Here is a 26,877-nt window from a genome sequence, read left to right on the forward strand (position 1 = left end):
GGATAGTCAGAGTCTTTTTTTCCAGGGCTGAAATGGCTGACATGAGAGGGCATGAGAGGGTTTTAAGGTGCTTGGAAGTGGGTACAAGAAGATGTCAGGGGTAAGTTTTTTTTAAACACAGAGAGTGGTGAGTGTGTGGAATGGGCTGTCGGCGCTGGTGGTGGAGGCAGATGTGATAGGGTCTTTTAAGAGTCTCCTGAATAGGTACATGGAGCTTAGAAGAATAGAGGGCTATGTGTAACTCCAGGTAATTTCTAAAGTACATACATGTTCAGCATGGCATAGCATTGTAGGCCGAAGGGCCTGTAGTTTTTCTATGTTTCTATATGCCCTCCTCTCATTGCTACCATCAGGGAGGAGGCACAGGATCCTAAAAATACACACTTAATGATTTATGCCAAGTTTCTTATCTCTCCAGCCCCCCCCACCACCGGCATCAGATTTCTGAAAAGTTCATGAATACGCCTTCATTATTCCCCTTTTGCACTATTGATTGATTTTATTAGACCTTATAGTTATTCTTATGTCCCACACTAAACTGCTAACACAAAACAGGAAATTCCACATTATATGTAAGTGATAATAAACCTGATTCTAATTCTTACACTAAATTTTTTCTCACCTTGTCCAAATGACTCTTTCTATGCATTGATTTACTAATGCTCTTGTGAAGTTACTTTAAAGGTATGTTGGTATATGAGGAATGGGCCGTCTTGGAGAACCAGATCATTGTTCTGTGAGAATGGTGGTGGTGGTGGGAGAAGAAGATGAGAAATCATCTGCTGGCTGCGGATGCTCAAGGTCTTTTCCCAGAGTAGGGAAATCTAAAACCAGAGGGCATGGATTTAAGTTGAGATATGGAAGATTTAAAAAGGACCAGAGAGAAAACTTTTACACACGTGGTGGTGATCTGTTAGAGGAAGTGGGAGAGATGGGTACAACAAATTTCATGACATATGCCAATGATATTAAAGCTGATTTTAATTCTGAATTGCAATATTTAAAAGACATTTGAACCGATGGATGGAAAACGTTTGGAGGGATATGGGCCAAAAACAGGCAAATGGGACTGTCTAGAGTACATACCATGGTTAAAGCTTAAGACTCAAAGTAAATCTATTACTTTTCAATTTCTATACCAATTTATATAACCCTGAGATCCATTTTTGTGGGCATTCACAGTAAATCCAAGAAACACAATTGAGTCAATGAAAGACCACACCCAACAGAACTGACAAACATCCACTGTGCAAAAGACAACTGTGCAAATACAAAAAGAAAGAAAAATAATAATAAAAATAAGCCATAAATATTGAGAACATGGTCATCATAGGCCAAAAAGGGCTTGTTTCGTACTGTATAATTCTATGACGCCATAGACATCAGACAACAATTTCACCACCTTATGCTCAGCCCCAGAGAGTGTAGTCACTCAATGAATCCCAGGCTAACTTCTCACAATTTAACTCATTATGATCTTGCACTTTATTGTTTACCTGCACTGCATTTTCTCTGTAGCATTTACACTTTATTAGATGTTGTGATTGTTTTACCTTGTTCAATCTCAATGCAGTGTGTAATGATTTACAGACAGACAGACATACTTTATTGATCCCGAGGGAAATTGGGTTTCGTTACAGCCACACCAACCAAGAATAGTGTAGAAATATAGTGTAGCAATATAAAACCATAAATAATTAAATAATAATAAGTTAATCATGCCAAGTGGAAATAAGTCCAGGACCAGCCTATTGGCTCAGGGTGTCTGACACTCTGAGGGAGGAGTTGTAAAGTTTGATGGCAACAGGCAGGAATGACTCCCTATGTCGCTCAGTGTTACATCTCGGTGGAATGAGTCTCTGGCTGAATATACTCCTGTGCCTAACCAGTATATTATGGAGTGGATGGGAGTCATTGTCCAAAATGTCATGCAACTTGGACAGCATCCTCTTTTCAGACACCACCGTCAGAGAGTCCAGTTCCACCACAACAACATCACTGGCCTTACGAATGAGTTTGTTGATTCTGTTGGTGTCTGTTACCCTCAGCCTGCTGCCCCAGCACACAACAGCAAACATGATAGCACTGGCCACCACAGACTCGTAGAACGTCCTCAGCATCGTCTGTCAGATGTTAAAGGACCTCAGTCTCCTCAGGAAATAGAGACGGCTCTGACCCTTCTTGTAGACAGCCTCAGTGTTCTTTGATCAGTCCAGTTTATTGTTATTTCGTATCCCCAGGTATTTGTAATCCTCCAACATGTCCACACTGACCCCTTGGATGGAAACAGGGGTCACCGGTGCCTTAGCCCTCCTCAGGTCCACCACCAGCTCCTTAAGTCTTTTTCACATTAAGCTGCAGATGATTCTGCTCGCACCATGTGACAAAGTTTCCCCCCGTAGCCCTGTACTCAGTCTCATCTCCCTTGCTGATGCATCCAACTATGGCAGAGTCATCAGAAAACTTCTGAAGATGGCCAGACTCTGTGCAGTAGTTGAAGTCCGAGGTGTAAATGGTGAAGAGAAAGGGAGACAGGACAGTCCCCTGTGGAGCCCTATGACAGTAAACAAGTCAAGTTTTTTACTGCATCCCTGTATGTTTCAATAATAAACCACTTCCAATTCTACCCTCTCCAGTCCATTGATTATAACTGAGACCCAAGCAAATTAAGCAATTTATGGCCAATATAGCAGCGTATTACATTCTCAGACAGGGATGGTTATGATCTAAGTGCACCACAGCTTTTAAGAAGAGTATCAAGAGTCAGAAAGAAGCGATTAGGAAGAGTGGAAGTAACTGGGTATCCCAACAATGAGATGAGAGAGGCTTTTATCTGTGGTGTCAGATACCATTCCCAAGACTGCCTAAAATTTCTTCTTAAGCCCATCACTCCTACTGGGGCGTAGGCCGCTGACAGTAGTTTGTTGGAGTCCTTAGTCCTGGGCCAAAGGTTGATCAGCCCCATGGCCTCCACTTTAACCACATGACTTCCTTTGTTTTCTATGCAAAGGTCTTTCCACTCCCAGGGATGAGGTCTTTGGAGCTTTTGTTAGTGTTTCAGTAGCTCTGGATTTTTACAGGATACCCAACCCTCCTCCCTACATAGCCGGGATTCAGACTGTCCATGGTGGAGTTTGGTGGCTATAAATTAGCATCTGTCAAACACCATTTTTATTAAAATAAAACATTTGTTTACAATAACTCAGCTATTCCATCTGAAGGTTTAGATTATATGAACTGCAGTTCTCAAATATTGTGTGAAAACAGCCAGATCATAATAAATCTGTTCCTGTCCAGATATTTTACTAAAATAAATTGATTCATCAGGGAGCTTGGAGGAGTGGAAGGGCTGGGACTCACAGAGGAGGTTTTCCACTCATCAAGATAAGACATAATAGTTCTGACAAATTTGAGTTGATTTACTTGGAGCACTCAGTATCAGGGTAAGGCAGTTCAGATCGGTAAACTACACGTTATCTAATAAAGTCTTATAAGCCCCGGCCCAGAAAAGCAGTCTTCCTACACCAGAGACACACCTGCTAGGCAACACTGCCAAGTCCCGTTGAGGTGTGAGCAGAGTTATGCAGGACTTAAATCCACTAGGAACAACAAGATGGCTTTTTAGAGCAGCTTGTGCTTGAGCCTATTTGAGGAAAGGCTATCTTGGATTGGGTGTTGTGCAATGACCCAGACCTTATTAGGGAGCTTAACATAAAGGAACCCTTAGGAATTAGTGATAATATGATTAAATTCATACTGTAGCTTGAGAGGGAGAAGCATAATTCACATGTTTACATATTGCAATGGAATAAATGGAATTACAGAGGCATGAGAGAGGAGCTGGCCCAAGTGGATTGGAAAAGGATATCGACAGGGATAAAGGCAGAGCAGAGATGGCTGAAGTTTCTGGAAATAGAAAGATGCAGGATAGATATATTCCACAGAGGAAGAAGTTCTCAAATGGCAGGTGTATGCAACCATGGCTGACAAGGGAAGTTAAGGATTGCATAAAAGCCAAGGGAAGGGCATATAAGGTAGCAAAAACAAATGGGAAGTTGAATTATTGGGAAGTTCTTAAAATCTAACAAAAGGTAACAAAAAATCTATAAGAGGGGAAAAGATGAAATAAGCAGGATACCACAAGTTTTTTCAGCTATATAAAGAGTAAAAGGGAGGTGAGAATTGATACTGGACCACTGGAAAATGATGCTCATAAAGTAGTAATGGGGGACAAAAAAATGGCAGGTGAACTTAATGGGTACTTGACATCTGTCTTCACTATGGAAGATATTAGCAGTATGCCAGAGGTCTGTGAGTGTCAGGGAGCAGGAGTGAGGGCCATTGCTATTACAAAGGAAAACATGCTAGGCAAACTCATGCTAGGCCCTTATCCAGTTACATTGGATAACTCACCTGGGCCAGATGAAGTACATCCCAGAGTCTTGAGAGAGGTTGCTGAAGAGATAACAGATGCATTGGTCATGAGCTTCAAAAAGTCACTTGATTCTGGCAAGGTAGACTGCATGGCGGCACTGGAAATGCGCATGGACTCACTTCGGAGCATCTGAGATGCTGAGAATGTTGTGGATAGCACATTTAGTGAGTTGGTTACACCACAGTTTAATGATCTAAGGAAAGATAGGGAATGGGTGACCAACAGGAAGAGTAATAGCAGGAAGATAGTACAGGAGTCTCACGTGGTCATCTCCCTCCAAAGCAGATTTGCAACGAGGGGGAAGAATGTGTTGGACTTTGTTTACACAAACATCCCCGACACGTACTGGGTGGAGCCTGCTCCCACCTCGGTTACTCAGACCACATCTCTGTTATGCTAATCCCAGCATACAGACCACTCATCAGACGTTAGAGACCAGTTCGGAAGCAGGTGAAAACCTGGCCAGCAGGAGCCATCTCTGCTCTTCAAGACTGCTTTGAGCACACTGACTGGCACATGTTCAGGGAGGCTGCAACCGATGGCGACTCTACCAACTTAGAGGAGTACACAGCATCAGTGACCAGCTACATCAGCTAGTGCATCAACAACGTCACTGTGTCCAAGACCATCACTACATGTGCTAACCAGAAGCCATGGATGACCGTGGAGATGCGTGCGCTGCTGAAGACCTGTGACTCCGCCTTCAGAGCAGGCGACAAGACAGCCCTAACAACAGCAAAGGCCAAACTGTCCCAGACCATCAGAGAGGAAAAGTGTGCACACACCCAGTGAATCCAGGACAGCGGCGACACGCGGCGCATGTGGAAGGGCATTCAGGACATCACCAACTACAGGACAACATCACTTGACTGTGCGGGTGATACCTCCCTCCCAGATGAGCTGAACAACTTCTACGCTTGTTTTGAGGTGGAAAATGACGTGGCGGTGAGGAAGTCCACCCCTCCTCCAAATGACCAGGTGCTATGTCTCACCGTGGCCGATGTGAGAAGAACCCTGTGTAGGGTCAACCCACGGAAGGCTGCTGAACCAGACAATATTCCTGGTAGAGTGCTCAGAGGATGTGCAGACCAGCTAGCAGATGTTCTCACTGACATCTTCAACATCTCCCTGAGCAATGGCACCGTTCCAATGTACTTCAAGGCCGCCACTATCGTCCCCGTGCTGAAGAAGTCTTCAGTGTTCTGCCTCAATGACCACCGTCCACTGCATTCACATCCATCATCATGAAGTGTTTTGAGAGACTCGTCATGAGGCACATCATGGCCCTGCTGCCCCCCTCACTGGACCCCCTGTAGTCTGCGTACCGTCCAACTGTTCAACAGATGATGCCATTGCCACCACCCTCCACCTGGCCCTAACCCACCTGGACAAAAAAGACATGTACGTTTGAATGCTGTTCATAGACTTTAGTTCAGCATTCAACACAATCATCTCTCAGAAACTGATTGGAAATCTGAGCCTACTGGGCCTGAACACCTCCCTCTGCAACTGGATCCTAGACTTCCTGACTGGGAGACCTCAATCAGTCCAGATCGGAGGCAGCATCTCCAACACCATCACACTGAGCATGGGGGCCCCCCAGGGCTGTGTGCTCTGTCCACTACTGTTCACTCTGGTGACGCTTGACTGTGCTGCAACACACAGCTCGAACCACATCATAAAGTTCACCAATGACACGACCGTGGTGGGTCTCATCAGCAAGAATGATGAGTCAGCTTACAGAGAGGAGGTGCAGCAGCTAATGGACTGGTGCAGAGCCAACAACCTGTCTCTGAATGTGAACAAAGGAGATAGTTGTTGACTTCAGGAGGGCACGGAGCGACCACTCTCTGTTGAACATCAACGGCTCCTTGGTAGAGATGGTTAAGAGCACCAAATTTCTTGCTGTTCACCTGGTGGAGAATCTCACCTGGTCCCTCAACACCAGCTCCATAGCAAAGAAAGCCCAGCAGCATCTCTACTTTCTGCGAAGGCTGAGGAAAGTCCATCTCCCACCCCCCCATCCTCACCACATTCTACGGAGGTTGTATTGAGAGCATCCTGAGCAGCTGCATCACTGCCTGGTTCGGAAATTACACCATCTCAGATCACAAGACCCTGCAGCGGATAGTGAGGTCAGCTGAGAAGATCATCGGGGTCTCTTCCCGCCATTACAAGCATTTACACTACACACTGCATCTGTAAAGCAAACAGCATTGTGAAGGACCGCACGCACCTCTCATACAAACTCTTCTCCCTCCTGCCATCTGGGAAAAGGCACCAAAGCATTTGGGCTCTCATGACCAGACTATGTAACAGTTTCTTCCCCCAAGCCATCAGACTCCTCAATACCCAGAGCCTGGAGTGACACCAACTTACTGTCCTCTACCATGCCTATTGTCTTGTTTATTATTTATTGTAATGCCTGCACTGTTTTGTGCACTTTATATAGTCCTGGGTAGGAGGGAGGGTTTCAGAATATTGGGGCATCGGAACCACCTTTGGGGTAGACGGAATATTCCCCAGGCTGCTCTATGAGGTGAGGGAAGAGATCACTGAGCCTCTGGCTAGGATCTTTATACGGGAATCAGAGATTAAGGGAGCTAGGGCTTTATTCTTTGGAGAGGAGGAGGATGAGAAGAGACATGATACAGGTATACAAGATATAATGAGGAATAGATAGAGTGGATAGCCAGCCCCTCTTCCCCAGGGCACTACTGCTAAGTACAAGAGGACATGGCTTTAAGGTAAGGTGTGGGAAGTTCAAGGAGGATATTAGAGGAAGGTTTTTTACTCAGAGAGTGGTTGGTGCATGGAATGCACTGCCTGAGTCAGTGGTGGAGGCAGATACACTAGTGAAATTTAAGAGACAACTAGACAGGTATATGGAGGAATTTAAGGTGGGGGGGGGTTATATGGGAGGCAGGATTTAAAGGTCGGCACAACATTGTGGGCCAAAGGGCATGTAATATGCTGTACTATTCTATGTTCTATGTTGTATGAGTCGAGTGCATAAAAGTAAAAAGCAAAAATCGCATAGATCAGTAGATTCTAAAAGGACAATGAGTACAAGGGCACTTTATCTAAATGCCTGTAGTATTAGAAACAAGTTTAGTGAACTTGTTGCACAGATCAGTACCAAGGCATATGATTTAGAGGCAATTACAGAAACCTGGTTGCAAGGTGGAGATGACTGGGAATTAAATATCCAAGGGTATCAAGTAATACGGAAAGATAGGCAGGAAGGCAGAGGAGGTGGAGTGGCGCTCTTAATTAAGGATGAAATCAGGGCGATTATGAGAGATGATATAAGGTCTACGGAGCAGAATGTTGAGTCCATCTGGGTCAAGATTAAGGATAGTAAAGGGAAAAAAGGTGGGAGTTGTCTGTAGGCCACCTGATAAAAATATTGCAGTGGCAGAGGCCGTTAACCAAGAATTAACTGAGGCTTGTAAAAACGGAATGGCAGTTGTCATGGGGGGATTTTAACTTCCACATAGACTGGGTGAATCAGGTTGGTCAAGGAAGTCTTGAGGAGGACTTCACAGAATGCATCTGTGATGGCTTTATTGAGCAGCATGTTGGTGAACCTACAATGGAAAATGCTATCTTAGATCTAGTCCTGTCCCATAAAATTGTTCTCTCTGTCCCTTACTCCTTCCCTAAGGACCTCCATTAACCTGGCTCTTTAGATAGATAGATACATTATTGATCCCAAAGGAAATTACAGTGTCACAGTAGCATTACAAGTACACAGATATAAATATTAGAAGAGAAGTATAAAGAATAAATAATACATTACCACGGACAGTCTAACAGGAGGAGGGTCATCACTTCCCTGGCTACAGGTTGACTCATTATAGAGCCTAATGGCTGAGGGTAAGGATGATCTCATATAGAGCTCTTTGAAGCACTGCAGTTGTCTTAGTCTGTTACTAAAAGTGCTCCTCTAATCAGCCAATGTAGTATGCAGAGGGTGCGAAACACTGTCCAGAATTGTCACGATTTTCCATAGCCTATCACAGCCTCTAGTGTGTCCAGTTTGACCCCTATATCAGAGCCAGCCTTTCTAATCAGTTTACAGGTATTTATCTGGATTCTTGACCATCTATCAGACCTCCTCATCTCCATCACTCCTATGAAGAGCCTCTATTTATGGTTCCAGATATGCAATTACCTGGTAAATGAAAGGGAGGGAAGGAAATGAAAGGAGACAAAATCAGTGAAATAGCAGAGAGATGCTGGTGAAAGGTGAAAGGGATAGGGTAGAGCCAACTAAAACGAAGTAGAGAAGGTAGAGAACATTATTTATGTCTTTATTATTGTTTGTTTTTGTATTGTATTTTCAAGGTTTTTGATTTTTGCACTTTGGTTGTCTGGCTGACCTGTTGAATGCGGTTTTTCATTGATTATATTGTGTTTCTTTTATTTACTGTGAATTCCTGTAAAAAATGAATCTTTGAGTTGTATATAGTGACATATATGTACTTTGATAATAAATTTACTTTGACGTAGGAGGGGAATAAACAGTTGACATTTTGGGCCAAGACATTGGGACTGGATGAAGCATCTTGACCCAAGGTATTCAATGTTCAGCCCCTCTATAGATGCTGCCTGTCTTGCCGAGTTCCTCCAGAATTTTGTCTATGTTGTTCAAGATTCTTGTGTCTACAGAATCTCTTGTGGTTACAGTATTCCTCCTCAAGCCTGACTTTGATGCTCAGAAAAGAAAAAATTGCCACTACAGGAAGGTGTCAAGAGGTCAATGTCAACTACCAGCTGCCCTTAGCCAAATGCTTAAAATGAAATCTCAAGCACAATGAGGATGAAATGAAATTCCAATTACTGTTTTGTTTAAGAATATATGGTATGTTGAATATGGTTGCAGTATATGTTACCTTTAGGTAACTCTGATAGCATGTAGGGAAAAAAATCTATCTACCTTACATCTTACAAACACTGCTCAGTTTGTGACAAGCCTCCACATAAAAAACTCTCTGCTCCCAGAACAATCACACTTGTTCAGTTGCAGTGCTGAAACTCTGAATAATTCCAATGTCCCAGACAGTCTTTATTGTCTCCAGTCCACCCCCAGCTTCAACCTATTACCTGCTCGGGTGGGAAGATGTGCAACAATTGACCGATGATGTTGTTGTACTGTGTCTCCCAGTGTCTCCTGGCCCAGGCGACACAGTCAGCCCAGGATTTGGGCTTATCGACAACCAGGCTCTTGTAAACACCTTGAAGGATTTCCAAAGCTTGACCTTCATGCAGCGTCATGGTCTGATCCATAAAAGAAGGGTTTCTGTTCAATGAAGACAGTTAACCATCAGTGCCTAGTCTCCAGTCAAGGTTAGAGTGTACAGTGATTAGTGAAGAAGAGCTGAAGACAAATAAGCAATATCATGAAGGATTGCACTCTCTCAGCTCATGGACTGTTTGTCCCAATCACATCAGCATGGAAGCTACAAGCATCCATGCCAGGACAACCTTACTCAAGAACAGTTACTTGCCCCAAGCAGTAAGGCTAATCAACACCTCTGCCGCTAACCCACCCCTCCACATGTCCCACCACTACTATACACATATCAGCCACTCTTCTTCACAGTCCCTCACCATCCCCTTCATCCTCCCGTTCACTGTCACTTTACACTGACACTCCACACTCCTACCTACACTGACACACTCCTCTCCATAGTCCCTCACCATCCCCTTCATCCTCCCGTTCACTGTCACTTTACACTGACACTCCACACTCATACCTACACTGACACACTCCTCTCCACAGTCCCTCACCATCCCCTTCATCCTCCCGTTCACTGTCACTTTACACTGACACTCCACACTCATACCTACACTGACACACTCCTCTCCACAGTCCCTCACCATCCCCTTCATCCTCCCGTTCACTGTCACTTTACACTGACACTCCACACTCATACCTACACTGACACACTCCTCTCCACAGTCCCTCACCATCCCCTTCATCCCCCCATTCACCCATCATTTCTTGTCAGTCACCTTACATACAGATAGTACTGTATCTAGCATCACATTATGTACATACTGCATAATCAGTCCATGTATATAGAGTAATCTAACCTGACATACACACAGCCACCTTCAAACAGTTACTTGAGCTACAGTTACTTACAGTTACATGTTTTATAGAATTGCTTTTAAATTTAGTTCGACTTTTTTTAATGCTTATTATGTTTTTTATGCTGTGTAGGATCTGGGGTAACAACAATTTTGTTCTCCTTTACACTTGCGTACTGAAGAATGTCAATTGAAGAACTTGAATCTTGAAATAGTTATAGTCTTAACAGCAGAGTAAATGAACCATGTCTCTTTATCAAAATTTTCACTTTTGCTGTGAATGAATTCAGTGTGTGGCAAATTCCACAACCTAAACAATGCCCTTCTCAGTGTTAATTAACCACAATCCTGTTGCTGGCCACTGTGTCTCTTAGATGTGCGATCATTTAGAAGATCCAATTAAACTTGTGCAGCACGTTCCCTCCTTTCGATATTAACTTACTGTGACACAGCTGACTAGGCAAAATTAAACTGCTTTCAAATACTCAGCAAGTCAGGCAGCATGTGAGGAAAGAGAAGCACCATTGATACTTCAGGTCAAAGATGAAGCATTATCGCTGTTTCTGCAGAGTGCTACCAAGTAATTCACATATTTTTATTTCTGGGATGGGAGAGGTTCCGGAGGATTGGAAGATTGTGGATGTTGTTCCCTTATTCAAGAAAGGGCATAGAGATAGCCCAAGAAATTATAGACCGGTGAGTCTTACATCAGTGGTTGATAAGTTGATGGAGAAGATCCTGAGATGCAAGATTTATGAACATTGGAGAGGCATAATATGATTAGGAATAGTCAGCATGGTTTTGTCAAAGGCAGGTCATGCCTTACGGGCCTGACTGAATTTTTTGATGATGTGACTAAACACATTGATGAAGGTAGAGCAGTAGATGTGGTGTATATGGATTTCAGCAAAGCATTTGATAAGTTACCCCATGCAAGGCTTATTGAGAAAGTAAGGAGGCATGGGATCCAAGGGGACATTGCTTTGCGGATCCAGAACTGGCCTGCCCACAGAAGGCAAAGAGTGGTTGTACACGGGTCATATTCTGAATGGAGGTCGGTGACCAGTGGTGTGCCTCAGGGAACTGTTCTCTGACCCCTACTCTTTGTGTTTTTATAAATGACCTGGATGAGGAAGTGGAGGGATGGGTTAGTAAATATGCTGATGACACAATGGATGGGGATGTTGTGGATAGTGTGGAGGGCCATCAGAGGTTACAGCAGGACATTGACAGGATGCAAAACTGGGTGAAAAGTGGCAGATGCAGTTCAACCCTGGTAAGTGTGAGGTATTTCATTTTGGTAGGTCAAATATGATGGCAGAATATAGTATTAATGGTAAGACTCTTGGCAGTGTGGAGGATCAGAGGAATCTTGGGGTCCGAGCCCATAGAACACTCAAAGCTGCTGTGCAGGTTGACTCTGTGGTTAAGAAGCCGTACGGTGTATTGGCCTTCATCAATCGTGGGATTGAGCTTAAGAGCTGAGAGGTAACGTTGCAGCAATATAGGACCCTGGTCAGACTCCACTTGGAGTACTGTGCTCAGTTCTGGTCTCCTCACTACAGGAAGGATGTGGAAACCATAGAAAAGATGCAGAGGAGATTTACAAGGATGTTGCCTGGTTTGGGGAGCATGCCTTATGAGAATAGTTTGAGCGAACTCAGCCTTATCTCCTTGGATTGACAGAGGATGAGAGGTAACCTGATCGAGGTGTACAAGATGACAAGAGGCATTGATCATGTGAATAGTCAGAGACCTTTTCCCACGGATGAAATGGCTAGCACAAGAGGGCATAGTTTTAAGGTACAGAGGAGCTAGCAGGGGTAAGTTTTATATGCAGAGAGTGGTGAGTGCGTGGAATGGGTTGCCGGCAACGGTTGTGGAGGTGGAAAAGATAGGTTCTTTTAAGAGATTCCTGGATAGGTACATGGTGCTTAGAAAAACAGAGGGCTATAATTACCTTAGGTAATTTCTAAGGTAAGGACTTGTTCGGCACAGTTTTGTGAGCCAAAGGGCTAGTATTGTGTTGTAGATTTTCTATGTTATATGTTCTATTCTAATTCTGACATCCACAATATTTTTTTACTAATTTTTTTATTGATAAGTTTTACATTGTTAAAAAAAATGCCCATGAATCCATTTTACTGCATTTTAAATTTCATAATTAAGGTTGTTGAAATTTGGCTTAATTTCAATTCTCCAGGGTACAAAATGTGTTATCACTTACATTAAGCCTCAGTCTAGCAGCTGCTGCACTTTAATTGCTGTACAAATCTTTGTGCACTTGCATTAAAACTCAATAAAACAGCCACTGCACTCTAACAACAACTTCTGATATTTGGTTTCATTGAATTCAAAGGACCCTCAGTTTGCTGAAAGTGATGGTGGTAAATTATTACTTGTTCAATCTATTTGTTGTTTCCTGCAGATCACGGCCAGTGTTAAATGTGAGGGATTCTGTAGATGCTGGAAATCTTGAACAGCACATACAAAACGCTGGAGGAACTCTGCAAGTCAGGCAGCTTCTGCACAGGGGAATAAACAGCCAAAATTCTTGGCCAAAACCCTTCATCCAGTCCTGATGAACAGGTTTTGGTCTGAAATGTTGACTTTTTATTCCCCTCCACAGGCAGTATACTCCATCTTCTACGCCTTGTTTTAGTCAGGTCTACCCTCTTCCTTCCACCTTTCACCAATAGCTCTCTGCTATTTCACTGATTTTGTCTCCCTTCCTATTTCCATTCACTCCCTTTTATTTAATTACAAATTTGGAAACATTTCATAGGAACAAGGGAGAGGAGATAGGAGGATGGATGGTCAAGAACCAGATAAAGAGCCAGGTTTATTGAAGCCCTTAAGGAAGGAATGAGGGACAGACAGGGAGACTTCAGGGAGTGAATCCAAGAGCTTAGGGTCTTGGCAGAGGAGGAATGGCCACTACGGAGCAGTGGAGGATGGCAAAGATAAGCTGGGAAAATGCAAAGATCTGGGAAAGCAGAGTGTCCACCTTTGTCATGGGGAAACATAAAAATATAATACAAAATACATATGAAATCTCAGATATTTCTGGGATTTGCGGAAGGCTTGGAGATAAGGAAGAATGCAAGGGTTTGAACAAAATGGTGAGTTTTTCATCAGAGTTCTAGACAGGTGCAACGTCCTTTGATACACTGAGCCAGCACTATTTGTCCCTCGCCTTCGCCACAAGCCCAAAACCCCAATGTAGCATTTTGTGAAGTTCAGCACAAAGATTATGAAACCATAAGACATAGGAGCAGAATTAGGTCAGTCAGCACATCAGCTCATCACCAAGGATCTCACGTGGTCTGTACACACCAGTTGTGTGGTGAAAAAGGCACAACAGCATCTCCTTCACCTCAGATGGTTGAAGAAGCTTGGTATGGGTCCTCAAATCCTAAGAACCTTCTACAGGGGCACAATTGAGAGCATCTTGACTGGCTGCATCACTGCCTGGTATGGGAACTGTACTTCCCTCAATCACAGGACTCTGCAGAGAGTGGTGCGGACAGCCCAGCGCATCTATTGATGTGAACTTCCCACTATTCAGGCCATTTACAAAGACAGGTGTGTAAAAACAGTGTAAAGGATCATTGGGGACCTGAGTCACCCCAACCACAAACCAGCTACTACCATCTGGGAAACGGTATCACAGCATGAAAACCAGGACCAACAGACTCCGGGTTAAGTTCTTCCACTAGGCCAACAGACTGATTAATTCATGAAGTTACAACTGCATTTCTATGTTATATTGTTGTACATACTATTTATTATAAATTACTATAAATTGCACATTGCACATTTAGACAGAGATGTAATGTAAAGATTTTTACTCCTCATGTTTATGAAGGATGTAAGTCATAAAGTTAATTCAATTCAAAAAGTGCAGCCTAACTTTTGTCTTATAAAGTCTCAGCATTATCTCCTTGTTTCTATGTTCTATTCCCCTTGTAATATAACTGCCAACATTGCATTTGCGTTTAAAAAGAAGAAGGAGGGAGGCAAAAGAGGTGGGGGCATGGCATTGTTAATTAGGAATAGTGTCATGGTTGCAGAAAAGGAGGAAGTCATGGAGGGATGGTCTACTGAGTCAGAGTGGGTGGATGTTAGAAACAGGAAAGGGGCAATAACTTTACTGGGTGCTTTTTATAGACCAACCCATTAGTAAAAGAGACATTGAGGAGCAGATAGGGAGGCATATTCTGGAATGCTACAATAATAGGGTTGTTGTGATGGGAGATTTTAACTTTCCTAATATTGACTGGCATCTCCTTAGCGCAAGGGGTTTAGATGGGGTGGTGTCTGTTAGGTGTGTTCAAGAAGGTTTCCTGAAGCAATATGTTGATAAGCCAACTGGAGGAGAGGCTGTACTTGATCTGATATTGGGAAATGAATCTGGTCAGGTGTCAGATCTCTCGGTGGGAGAGCATTTTGGAGGTGACCACAACTCTATCTCCTTCACCATACGCGCTGAAGAGGGATAGGAGCAGGCAATTTGGGAAAACATTTAATAGGGGTAGGGGGAAATATGATGCTATTAGGCAGGAACTAGGAAGCACAAATTGGGAACAGAAGTTCTCCGGGAAATGCACGGAACACCTGTGGCAAATGTTCAGGAACCATTTGCAATGGAGTTCTGCATAGGTATGTTCCATTGAGGCAGGGAAAAGGATGGTAGCATTGATGACCCATGATGTACAAAGGATGTAGAAAATCTAGTTAAGAAGAAAAGAAAAGCTTATGAAAGGTTCAAGAAACTAAGCACTGTTAGAGCTCTAGAAAATTACAAGGTTGCTAGGAAGGAGCTTAAGAATGGAATTAGGAGAGCCAGAAGGGGCCAAGAGAAGGCCTTAGTGAGTAGGATTAAGGAAAATCACAAGGCATTCTACAAATATGTGAAGAGGAAAAGGATGTGCCATGTGAGAATAGGACCAATCAGGTGTGATAGCGGGAAAGTGTGCATGGAGTTGGAGGAGGTAGCGGAGGTACTTAATGAGTACTTTGCTTCAGTATTCGCCGGGGAAAAGACCTTGACAATTGTGGGGATGACTTACAGTTGACTGAAATGCTTAAGCATATAGACATTAAGAAAGAGGATGTGCTGGAACTTTAGAAAAGCATTAAGTTAGTTAAGTCACTGGGACCAGATGAAATGTACCCCAGGCTACTGTGGGAAGTGATGGAGGAGATTGCTGAGCCTCTTGCGATTAATTTTGCATCATCAATAGGGACGAGAGAAGTACCAGAGGATTGGAGGGTTGCAAATGTTGCTCAAATGTTCAAGAAAGGGAGTAGAGATAACCCAGGAAATTACAGGCCAGTGAGTTTGACTTCTGTGTTTAGAGAAGATCCTGAGAGGCAGGATTTATGAGCATTTGGAGAGACATAATCTGCTTAGCGATAGTCAGTATGGTTTTGTCGAGGGCAGGTTATGCCTTACGAGCCTGATTGAATTTTTTGAAGAAGTAACAGAACACATTGATGAAGGTAGAGCAGTATATATGGATTTCTATAAGGCATTTGATAAGGTTACCTATGCAAGGCTCCTTCAGAAAGTAAGGAGGCATGGGATCCAAGGAGACTTTGATTTGTGGATCCAGAATTGGCTTGCCCACAGAAGGCAAAGGGTGGTTGTAGATGGTCCGTATTCTGCATGGAGGTCAGTGACCGCTGGTGGGTGCATGGAATGCACTGCCGGCAGTGATGGTGGAAGTGGATACAATAGGGTCTTTTAAGAGCCTCTTAGATAGGTACATGGAGCTTAGAAAAATAGAGGGCTATGCGCTAGGGAAATTCTAGGCAGTTTCTAGAGTAGGTTACATGGTTGGCACAACATTGTGGGCTGAAAGGCCTGTGATGTGCTGTAGATTTCTAAGTTCTATGTTAACTGATAAGAGAGGAGATGATATAAACATTGATCTCTCGAACTTAGTCATTTCTCCGCACATCTTCTCTGTTTTTCCATTCCCCATTCTGACACCTCTGTTACCCTTTCTCTTCTCTTTACTTGCCCATCACCTCCCTCTGGTGCCCTATTTCCCAAAGCTCTTACCAGATTCCTTCTTCTTCAGCCTTCTACCTTTCCCAACTATCACTTCCCTGCTTCTCCCTTCATATACCCCTCCCCTCATTTTCTTATTATGGCTGCTTCTCTTTTCCATTCCAGTCCTGATGAAGGGTCTCGGCCAGAAATGTCTGCAATTTATTCCTTTCCATTGATGCTGCCTGACCTGCTGAGTTCCTCCAGCATTTTGTGCTTTTGCTCGGATTTCTAGCATCTGCAGATTTTCTATTGGTTGTTTTCAATAGGATCTTGCTGTGCACCAATAAGATGCCAGATTTCCTCCACTACAGGATGGAGTTTTACTTCAAAAATATTTGATTCACCGAAGCAGAGAAAAGAGAACCACGCTCCACTATAGGATGAGCACAGGATCTCTCATCTGTCCTGAGTGTCTACCCTAGACCAGGCACAGTAACTTACATTCAGTTGGATGTCGGTGATGGATAAACAGGGAAACAAAATGTAAGCAAAGGATCTGAGATGGAAGGAAGAAAACTGCTTGCAAATCAAAAGTGCAGAATTACTATTGTTTGACAGACACTTTTGTTTATTGAAGTTCCACCTACTTAACTTACTGTCAGCATACGAGATAAACAATCTCTTCAGTAAACTCTGAGGCTGAAACTATTACCTTTTTAAGACAATTTCTTAGTTCTGTTCTTGAAGGGGGAGAGAACTGCAGGGCTAAAAGCAGAGGCCCTGTTCAGCTTCAGTGTGAGGCCATAAATGGGCAGACAGCCCAACAAGTGATCTTTCTTCCAGTAAAGGAAGCCAAATATTTTTTGACTTGCATTTACTTCAGCTAGTTCCTTCTGGAGATAGTAGTTTGTCTGACAGCTCCTGAAGGGGAGTCTGTGTCTGCTCAGTACACTAAACTTCCAAACACGCTCATTCCACCAAAATCCCCAGCACACTGATCCTTCTCAGAGTCAGAGCATTCCATGCTATCCCTCTCACTGTATACTACACTAACCCTTCCCCCACCCTCTCTGTATGTCACACCCCGAACTCACTGAGCTCAACTTTCTCCTCCAATCTACCATTCCCACATGCTCAGCCTTTGCAATCCCAACATTTACCTTCCATGCCATAGGTACATCGCTGAGAGGGGTATAGAGGGCAATGGTTCAGGTTCAGGTGCAGTTAGATAGAACTAGGCAGAAGTCCAGGCTGGCATGGACCAAATCCTTCTTCCCCCTAGGCAGTTAATCTGATTAACCATACAAATTAGCCCTCCGCACACCTTCTATCTATTACTCCCATCACAGCACTGCACTGCAAATATCTTAACCCATTTTTATAATGCTATTTACTTTGTAAATAAATGCTGGTACTGATGCATTTATGCACATTTTATTCTTTACACGTCCTTTAACCTCTACCTTTATTTTTTATTCTTAATAATTGTTGAATGTTGCTTTGTGTTGCATGTTGCACCCTGACCAACACACCACAGCAAATTCTCTATACACGTAAATGTGTATGGTGAATAAAGCTGATCCTTGATCTTTGAACATCTCCATCTCTCTGATCCTCTCTAAAATGGTCTGTGGTTCCAGGTGGAATTGTAACCTGGTAACAACAAGGTTGAACAGTGGCACAGATGGTGGTCTCTGCCTCACAGTCCCAGAGACCCAGGTTCAACCCTGATCTCAGGCACTGCCCATGTGGAGTTTGCAGGCTCCCTCCACCACTGCATGGATTTCCTGCAGGTTCTTTGCATTCTTTCCACATCCCATAGATATGCAGGTTGTTAGGTTAATGGCCCACCGTAAATTGCTCTGAATGTGCAGTGGAGTGACAGAATCTGGGGGGGGGGGGAGATGACAGGTATGTGAGGAGAATTAAACAGAATGGGATTTAAGTAGGGTTAGTATAAATAGGTGCTCAATAGTTGGCATGGATCTGATGGGATGAAGACCCTGTTTCTGTGCTGAATCTCTCTGTAACTTACTTGTCGCCTGCCTTACGAACACTCTTTTCCATTAACACTGCCTCAGTACAGGTTCCATTAAATCCCAACCACAGCTGTTTTTGCTGCATGTTCTCTTCTCTTCCACAAGGTAAATGAGAATAAATGGGGATTAAGACCATAAATCCATAAGACAGAAAAGCAGAATTAGGCCATTCGGCCCATCAAATCTGCTCTGCATTTCCATCATGGCTGTTTTATTACCCCTCTCAACCCCATTCTCCTGCCTTTTCCCCATAACCTTTAACACCCTGACTAATCAAGAACCTATCAACTTATGCTTTAAATATATCCAATGACTCAGCCTCCACAGCCATCCATGGCAATGAATTACACAGATTCACCTCCCTCTGGCTAAAGAAATTCCTCCATGTCTCTGTTCTAAAAGATGTCCTTTTTTCCTCATAAGAATAAGAAATCTACTTACTCCAAGTACTTGTTGACATTCTCTCCGGCCTGCTTGAAGAGTCCTTCAAACTGGTCCCGTGCCCACTGTAATTAAACACATCCAAAACATCACTGTCCAATCAGTGTGATAAAGACAAGAGAAACCTCAGTGAGCTTGGTGGGGAACGGGGTGGTCAGGCAACATAATGTACGGCATGGTAGTGTAGCAGTTAGCGTAATGATTTATAATGCCAGCAATTGGAAGATCGTGGTTCATTTCCCACCATCGTCTATAAGGAGGTTGTACATCTTCCCTGAGACCACATGGCTTTCCTCCGGGTGCTCCAGTTTCCTCCCACAGTAAGTTCTAGGAATGCTGTGTTGGTGTCTGGTGTTCGCTGACGTAAAATGGCACATTTCACTTCATGTTTCTATGTACATGTGACAAATAAAGTGAATCTTTATCTTTTTAATCTTTGGATGTTACAGAGTGTAAGATCCAAGTTCAAAGATTCAAATCCAGCTCTCAGTTAGTGTCCATGGTCTTGAATTTGGGAAGGGGATTATCAGAGAGAGGAAACAAATGAATCTTTCTGCTTTTTTATCCATTAATCCATTAATTTATCCAAAGCACATTTTAGTCACATCAAGTTTATTGTCATTTAACTATATACATGTATACTGTGAAATGAGACAATGTTTCTCCGTACCAGGGTGTAAAGCACAGTAGTACACATATAACACCCAATAACTTAGGAAAGAAAGGATAAAAGCTACAGGTGGTTTCCACGTAAATAAACAAAGTATCTACCTAAATTCAATACCATCAGGTACAGAACAGACTAACTAGTGACACTTCAAATATGATGTGTCAGGGAGTCATATTCCAATCAAGGAACGTGTTTGTAGCCCGGATATTGAACTTTTTGCTGTTGGACTCCGGCCATATTATTTGCCAAGGGAAATCTCACATGCAATTGTGGTTGTTGTGTACATCCCTCCCTCTGCCAACCCGACATCAGCGTGTAACATCATTCACACCGTCATAGCCAGACTACAAACCCAGCACCCGAGTGCCCTCATTACCATCTCAGGTGACTTCAACCATGTTACCATGGCTAGAACACTACCCAACTTCACACAGTATGTAAGCTGTACAACCAGAGGGGAGAGGACCCTGGACTTGACGTATGCTAACGTTAAGGATGCATACAGCTCCTCTCCCCTCCCCCCACTGGGAAGGTCAGATCACAATCTGGTGCATCTCAAACCCTGCTACGTGCCTCTGGTGAAGAATAAACCTACAATCTCGAGGTCAGTGAGGAAATGGTTGTGGGAGGCTTATGAGGCACTCCAGGATTGTTTTGAGGTGACAGACTGGCAGGCCCTCTGTGAGCCACATGGAGAGGACATTGATTCACTGGTTACATCAACTTCTGTGTGGACTGCAATGTTCTGGCAAGAACTGTCCTTTGTTATTCAAATAACAAGCCATGGGTAACAAAGGACATTAAGGCCATCCTGAACGCTAAAAAGAGGGCGTTTAGAGATGAAAATAGGAAGGAGATGAGGACAATACAGAGGGACCTGAAAGCCAAGATCAGGGAGACTAAAGACAGGTATAGGAGGAAGCTTGAGTGGAAACTTCAGCAGAACAACATGAAAGAGGTCTGGAGTGGGATGAGGACCATCACTGGGTTCCGGCAAACCAGCAACAGAGGAGCTGAAGGCAGTGTGGACAGGGCCAACGAACTTAACCTGTTCTTGAACAGATTTGACACTGTGGCCCCTGCCCATCCCCCACATGATTCATCTGATGTTGGCCCCCAACCAACACATACTCCACTCTCCCCTCCTCACGGCCCCCCACGCTGCTCTCGTGACTACACCCCTCCCTCACCTGAAACCACCACAGTGGGCTTCACAGCTGAACAGGTGAGAAGACAGCTGAAACATCTCCACCCAAGTAAGGCTGCAGGCCCGGATGGTGTCAGCCCCAGGGTGCTCAAAGCCTGTGCCCCCCAGCTATGTGGAGTACTTCACCATGTCTTCAACCTGAGCCTGAGTCTTCAGAGGGTTCCTGTGCTGTGAAAGACATCCTGCCTCGTTCCTGTACAGAAGACTCCAATGACTACAGACCGGTGGCATTGACCTCCCACATCATGAAGACCCTGGACAGACTTGTTCTAGAGCAGCTCCGGCTTATGGTTAGGCCACACTTAGACCCCCTCCAGTTTGCCTATCAGCCCCGACTAGGAGTTGAGGATACCATCGTCTACCTGCTGAACCGTGCCTACGCCCACCTGGACAAGCTGGCAAGCACTGTGAGGGTCATGTTTTTTACTTCTCCAGTGCGTTCAACACCATCCGCCCTGCTCTGCTGGGTGAGAAGCTGACAGTGATGCAGGTGGATGCTTCCCTGGTGTCATGGATTATTGATTACCTGACTGGCAGACCACAGTACGTGCGCTTGCAATACTGTGTGTCAGACAGAGTGGTCAGCAGCACTGGGGCTCCACAGGGGACTGTCCTGCCTCCCTTTCTCTTCACCATCTACACTTCGGACTTCAACTACAACACAGAGTCTTGCCATCTTCAGAAGTTTTCTGATGACCCTGCCATAGTTGGATGCATCAGCAAGGGAGATGAGACTGAATACAGGGCTACGATGGGAAATTTTGTCACATGGTGCGAGCAGAATCATCTGCAGCTTAATGTGAAAAAGACTAAGGAGCTGGTGGTGGACCTGAGGAGGGCTAAGGCACCCGTGACCCCTGTTTCCATCCAAGGGGTCAGTGTGGACATAGTGGAGGATTACAAATACCTGGGGATATGAATGGACAATAAACTGGACTGGTCAAAGAACACTGAGGCTGCCTACAAGAAGGGTCAGAGCCGTCTCTATTTCCTGAGGAGACTGAGGTCCTTTAACATCTGCCGGACGATGCTGAGGATGTTCTACAAGGCTGTGGTGGCCAGTGCTATCATGTTTGCTGTTGTGTGCTGGGGCAGTAGGCTCAGGGTAGCAGACACCAACAGAATCAACAAACTCATTCGTAAGGCCAGTGATGTTGTTGTGGTGGAACTGGACTCTCTGACAGTGGTGTCTGAAAAGAGGATGCTGTCCAAGTTGCATGCCATCTTGGACAATGTCTCCCATCCACTCCATAATGTGCTGGTTAGGTACAGGAGTACATTCAGCCAGAGACTCATTCCACCGAGATGTAACACTGAGCATCATAGGAAGTCATTCCTGCCTGTGGCCATCAAATTTTACAACTCCTCCCTTGGAGTGTCAGACACCCTGAGCCAATAGGTTGGTCCTGGACTTATTTCCAATTGGCATGATTAACATTATTATTTAATTATTTGTGGTTTTATGTTGCTATATTTCTTCACTATTCTTGTTTGGTGCGGCTGTAACAAAACCAAATTTCCCTCGGGATCAATAAAGTATGTCTGTCTGTCTGTCCAGAAGCCTAATGCCCTGAGGGAAGAAACTGTTCCCCATCCTGACTGTTCCTGTCTTTATGCTTCGGAGTCTCCTGCCTGATGGCAGAAAGTCAAAGGATGCTGGATGGATAGGTGGGATTGTTGATAATACTACGTCTCCTGTGTATGCAGCACTCCTGATAAATGCCCCAGGTGGATGGTAGGGAGACCCCTATGATCCTCTCAGTCCTTTGTAGGGACTTCCAGTCCGATGCACGGCTGCTCCCACACCAGATGGAGATATAATTTGTTAGGATGCTTTCAATGGTGCTCCTGTAAAATTTAGTTAAGATGGAGGTGGTGGGGAGCTTTGTTTGTCTCAATCCATTAGGCATTGCTGTGCCTTCTTGTCCAGGGTGGTGATGTTGAGGGACCAAGTGATGTCATTCATAATGTGAACTTCCAGGAACTTGGTGCACTTAACTCTCTATAGAGGACCAAGGAATTCACAGAAGGTGATTTGCACCTTCCTGAAGCCCACAATGATTTCTTTGATCTTCTCCACATTCGGACTTAGGTTATTGTTCTCATACCAATCCACCAGTCACTCCACTTCCTCTCTATACTCTATCTCCTCATTGTTCTTGATAGGGCCAACTACCGTTGTGTCATCTGCAAACTTGATAACACAGTTTGAGCTGGATCCTGTGACACAGGCGTGTGTCAGCAGTGTGAACAGCAGTGGGTTGAGCGCACAGTTTTGGGGAGTGCCAGTGCTCAACATAATGATTGCGATCTTTCTGTTAAGTCTAGGATCCAGTTACAGAGGGAGGTGTTGAGACCCTCAAAGACAGTGTCTGGAGTATGATGGTGTTGAACACCAAACTGAAGTCTATAAACAGCAGTCTGTCATATGAGACCCCATTTTCCAGAAGGGACTGGACAGAGTGGAGGGTAGAAGCTATTTACATCATCAGTGGATCAATTCGAACAATAAGCAAATTGGAAAGGACCCAGTGTAGTCGGGAGAAAGGCCTTAATGTGCGCCATGACCAGCCACTCAAAGCATTTCATAATTGTCGATGTTAATGCCATCAGATGATAGTCATTTAGACAGGTTACTGTTGCCTTCTTTGGCGCTGGAATGATGGTTGCTGCCTTGAAAACCAAGGGGACAATGGATTGTTCCAGAGAAATATTGACTATATCTGTCAGCTGGGCTGCGCAGTCTTTCAGAACCTGACCTGGTAAATTATCAGGCCCTGCAGCTTTGTGTGGGTTGATTCTGGCCAGGCTCTCACTTCAGCTTCAGGTAGACAGAGTTTCTGTTCCCCTGCGGATGGGGGTGGGGGTGCCTACCTCACCAGCACTTTGTTCTGCACATCAAACCGAATGTAAAAGACATTCAAGTCTGTCAGGGAGTGAGGTGTCCAGGTCACTGACACACAGGCTAGACTATAATTCTCTGAATTCCCTGCACCTTGTGTCTCTGGTATTGTAGAAATGGCTGTATATTCTCTGAGAATACTACCATTTTGCCTTCCTGATGGAGCAGAAAGTACAGTTCCTGCTTCCCTGAGAGCTGGGGATCTGTGTAATGCCTCAAATAGTTCGACTAGTTTACTGACTTTCAAATGCTAGGCCACAAGTATATGTGGAGCCATTTACCACCAGTAGAAAAGGGTGAAAAGGGGAAAATGAAAAAAAAGTAAAATACCTTAAAAAAGGAGAGACAGACTTGAACAGGCTGTACCATTCAATGAGACCACAGCCTGCTCTGCTCATTTTCCATAAGACGTAGGAGCAGAATTAGGCCATTTGGCTATCGAGTCTGCTCCACCATTCCATCAAGGCTGATCCATTTCCCTCTCAGCCCATTGTCTTGCCTTCTTCTAGTAACCTTTGACACCCTTACTAATCAAGAACCTATCTCCCTCTGCTTTAAATATATCCAATGACTTGGTCTCCACAGCCATCTGTGGCAGTTTTCTGTCCCCATACTCCTGATTATCCCAATATCCTCTTCATTCCAAATGCCAAACACCTGTTAAACACCAAGCCTACTCCAAATCATCCTGTTTTCATTATAGTCCGATCAATTTCTCCTAGATTCTATCAATTACCCCGACAGAATGGGGAAACCTGCAATATCTCTCACTACAAAACATAGTTGTTAACTGAATCCATTTCCAACCTGATTTTCCCAATCGACCTGCATGTTGAAATCTCCCAGGATTATCATAACATTGCCCCTTTGACTCTCCTTTTCTACTTCCTGTTGTAATCTATGGTCCACATCCAAGCTACTGTTGGGAGGGCTGTACTTAACAGCTATCAGGGTCCTTTTATCCTTGCAGTTTCTTCAGTCAACCCAAAAGGATTCAACATCTTCTGATCCTATGTCACATCTTTCTACTGATTTGATGCCATTGTTTACCAGCAGAGCCATACTGCCCCCTCTGCCTATCTTCCTATCCCTCTGATACAATGTGTAATCTTGGACATTCAGCTCCCAATTACATCCATCCTTCAACCACGATTCAGTGATGACCACAACATCATACCCAACAATCTGTAAAAGTGCAACAAGATCATCTACCTTATTTTTGTTATACTCCATGCATTCAGATATAACACTTTGAGAGCTGCATTTGCTAAGCTTTTTGACTTTGCAACCCTAATGCACTAATGGCTGGCTGCAATTAAGTCCTATCATCTGCCTGCCATTCCTGACAGACTGCATGCTATCTTTGCTTTTACACCATCCATCCTATGCTCCTTCACTCCAGTTCCCACCCCTAAAACCTCCCCAACAGCTCTAACAAACCTGCCTGAGAGAATATTGGTTCCCCTTGGGTTCAGGTGCAACCCATCATACCTCCCCCAGAAGGGATCCCAATGATCCAAGAACCTGAAGCCCTGCCTCATGCACCAGCTTGTCAGCCACATATTAATTTGCCAAATCATCCTGTTTCTACCCTCATTGGCACGTGGCAGACCTAGTTCTGTAAATTCTCTTATCAGGAGCTCTTTGCTTTTCCTTCTTATATCATTGGTACCAATATGTAGCAAGACATCTGTTGGCTCTCCAAAATGTTGTGGACGCGATCTGAGATGTCTGTGACCCTGGCATCTGAGAGACAGACACAGAGTCTATATAAGTGAGGCAAAGCAGCATTAACTTCATGGACCCTATACAGATTACAGATGCAGAGGTGTTTGCTACCTTGAGGCAAATCAGGGTGGATAAATTCCCAGTGCCTGACAAGGTGTTCCTTTGGACCCTATGGGAAGCAAGTGCAGAAATTGCCGGGGCCCAAGCAGAGATATTTAAATCATCCTTAGCGACAGGAGACGTACCAGAGGATTAGAGGATAGCCAAAGTTGTTCCCCATTTAGAAAAGTTTCTAACCAGAAACTAGGACATTATAGGCCAGTGAGTCTACCATCAGTTGTAGGAAAGTTATTGGAAAGTATTCTAAAGGACCAGATATATAAGTATTTGGATAGACATGGACTGATTAGGGATATTCAGCATGGCTTTGTACGTGGTAGGCCATGTATAACCAAGTCTTCAGAATTTTTCAACTAAGTTACTAGGAAAGTGGATGAAGGTAAGGCAGCAGATGTTGTCTACAAGAACTTCAGCACGGCATTTAACAACTTCCTGCATGGGAGGCTGGTCAAGAAAGTTCAGTTGCTCAGCATTCAGGATGAGGTAGTAAATTGGATTAGACATTGCCTTTATGGGAGAAGCCTGAGAGTGATTCTAGATGGTTGCCTCTCTAATTGGAGGCCTGAGACTAGTGGTGTGCTGCAAGGATCGGTGCTGGGTTCTTTGCTGTTTGTCATCTATGTCAATGATCTGGATGATTATGTGGTTAATTGGATCAGCAAATTTGTGGATGACACCAAGATTGGGGGTATAGTGAACAGCGAGGAAGGCTATCATGGCTTGCAGGAGGATCTGCAGCAGCTGGAAAAATGGGCTGAAAATGGCAGATGGTATTTAATGCAGACATGTGCGAGGTTTTGCACTTCAGTAGGACCAACCAAGGTAAACCTTATACAGTGAACAGTAGGGCACTGGGGAGTGTAGTAGAACAAAGAGATTTAAGAATACAGGCTCTTAATTAGCTGAAAGTGGCAACACAGGTAGATAGGGTCATAAAGAAAGCTTTAGGCATGTTGGCAATGAAGGATCAAAATATCGAGTACAGGTGATGGGATGTTATGTTGAAGTTGTATAAGACATTGGTGAGGGAAAATTTAGAGTATTGTGTGCAGTTGTGGTCACCTATTTACAGGGAAGATATGAACAAGTTTGAAAGAGTGCATAGGAAATTTACAAGGATATTGCCTGGTCTAGAGGACTTGAGTTATAAGGACAGATTGAATAGGTTAAGACTGTATTCTTTAGAACATAGAAGACTGAGAGGAGAATTGATAGAGGTATACAAGATTATGAGG

The 26,877-nt window shown here is 44.0% G+C and overlaps 1 protein-coding gene across 1 annotated transcript in view; it reads right to left on the reverse strand.

Annotated features, from left to right (window-relative positions):
• LOC140741996 (ubiquitin-like modifier-activating enzyme 1) overlaps positions 1–26,877 on the reverse strand; it is a 430,112-nt gene that overhangs the window by 260,241 nt on the left and 142,994 nt on the right. Inside the window, exons 16-17 of the mRNA XM_073072650.1 lie at positions 19,016–19,080; positions 9,545–9,740 (exon numbers count right to left, since the gene is read on the reverse strand). Coding sequence (XP_072928751.1) covers positions 9,545–9,740; positions 19,016–19,080 — 261 coding nt within the window. The remainder of the gene's footprint in view (positions 1–9,544; positions 9,741–19,015; positions 19,081–26,877) is intronic.

Source organism: Hemitrygon akajei, chromosome 19 (genome assembly GCF_048418815.1).
Source record: "Hemitrygon akajei chromosome 19, sHemAka1.3, whole genome shotgun sequence".
NCBI lineage: Eukaryota > Metazoa > Chordata > Chondrichthyes > Myliobatiformes > Dasyatidae > Hemitrygon > Hemitrygon akajei.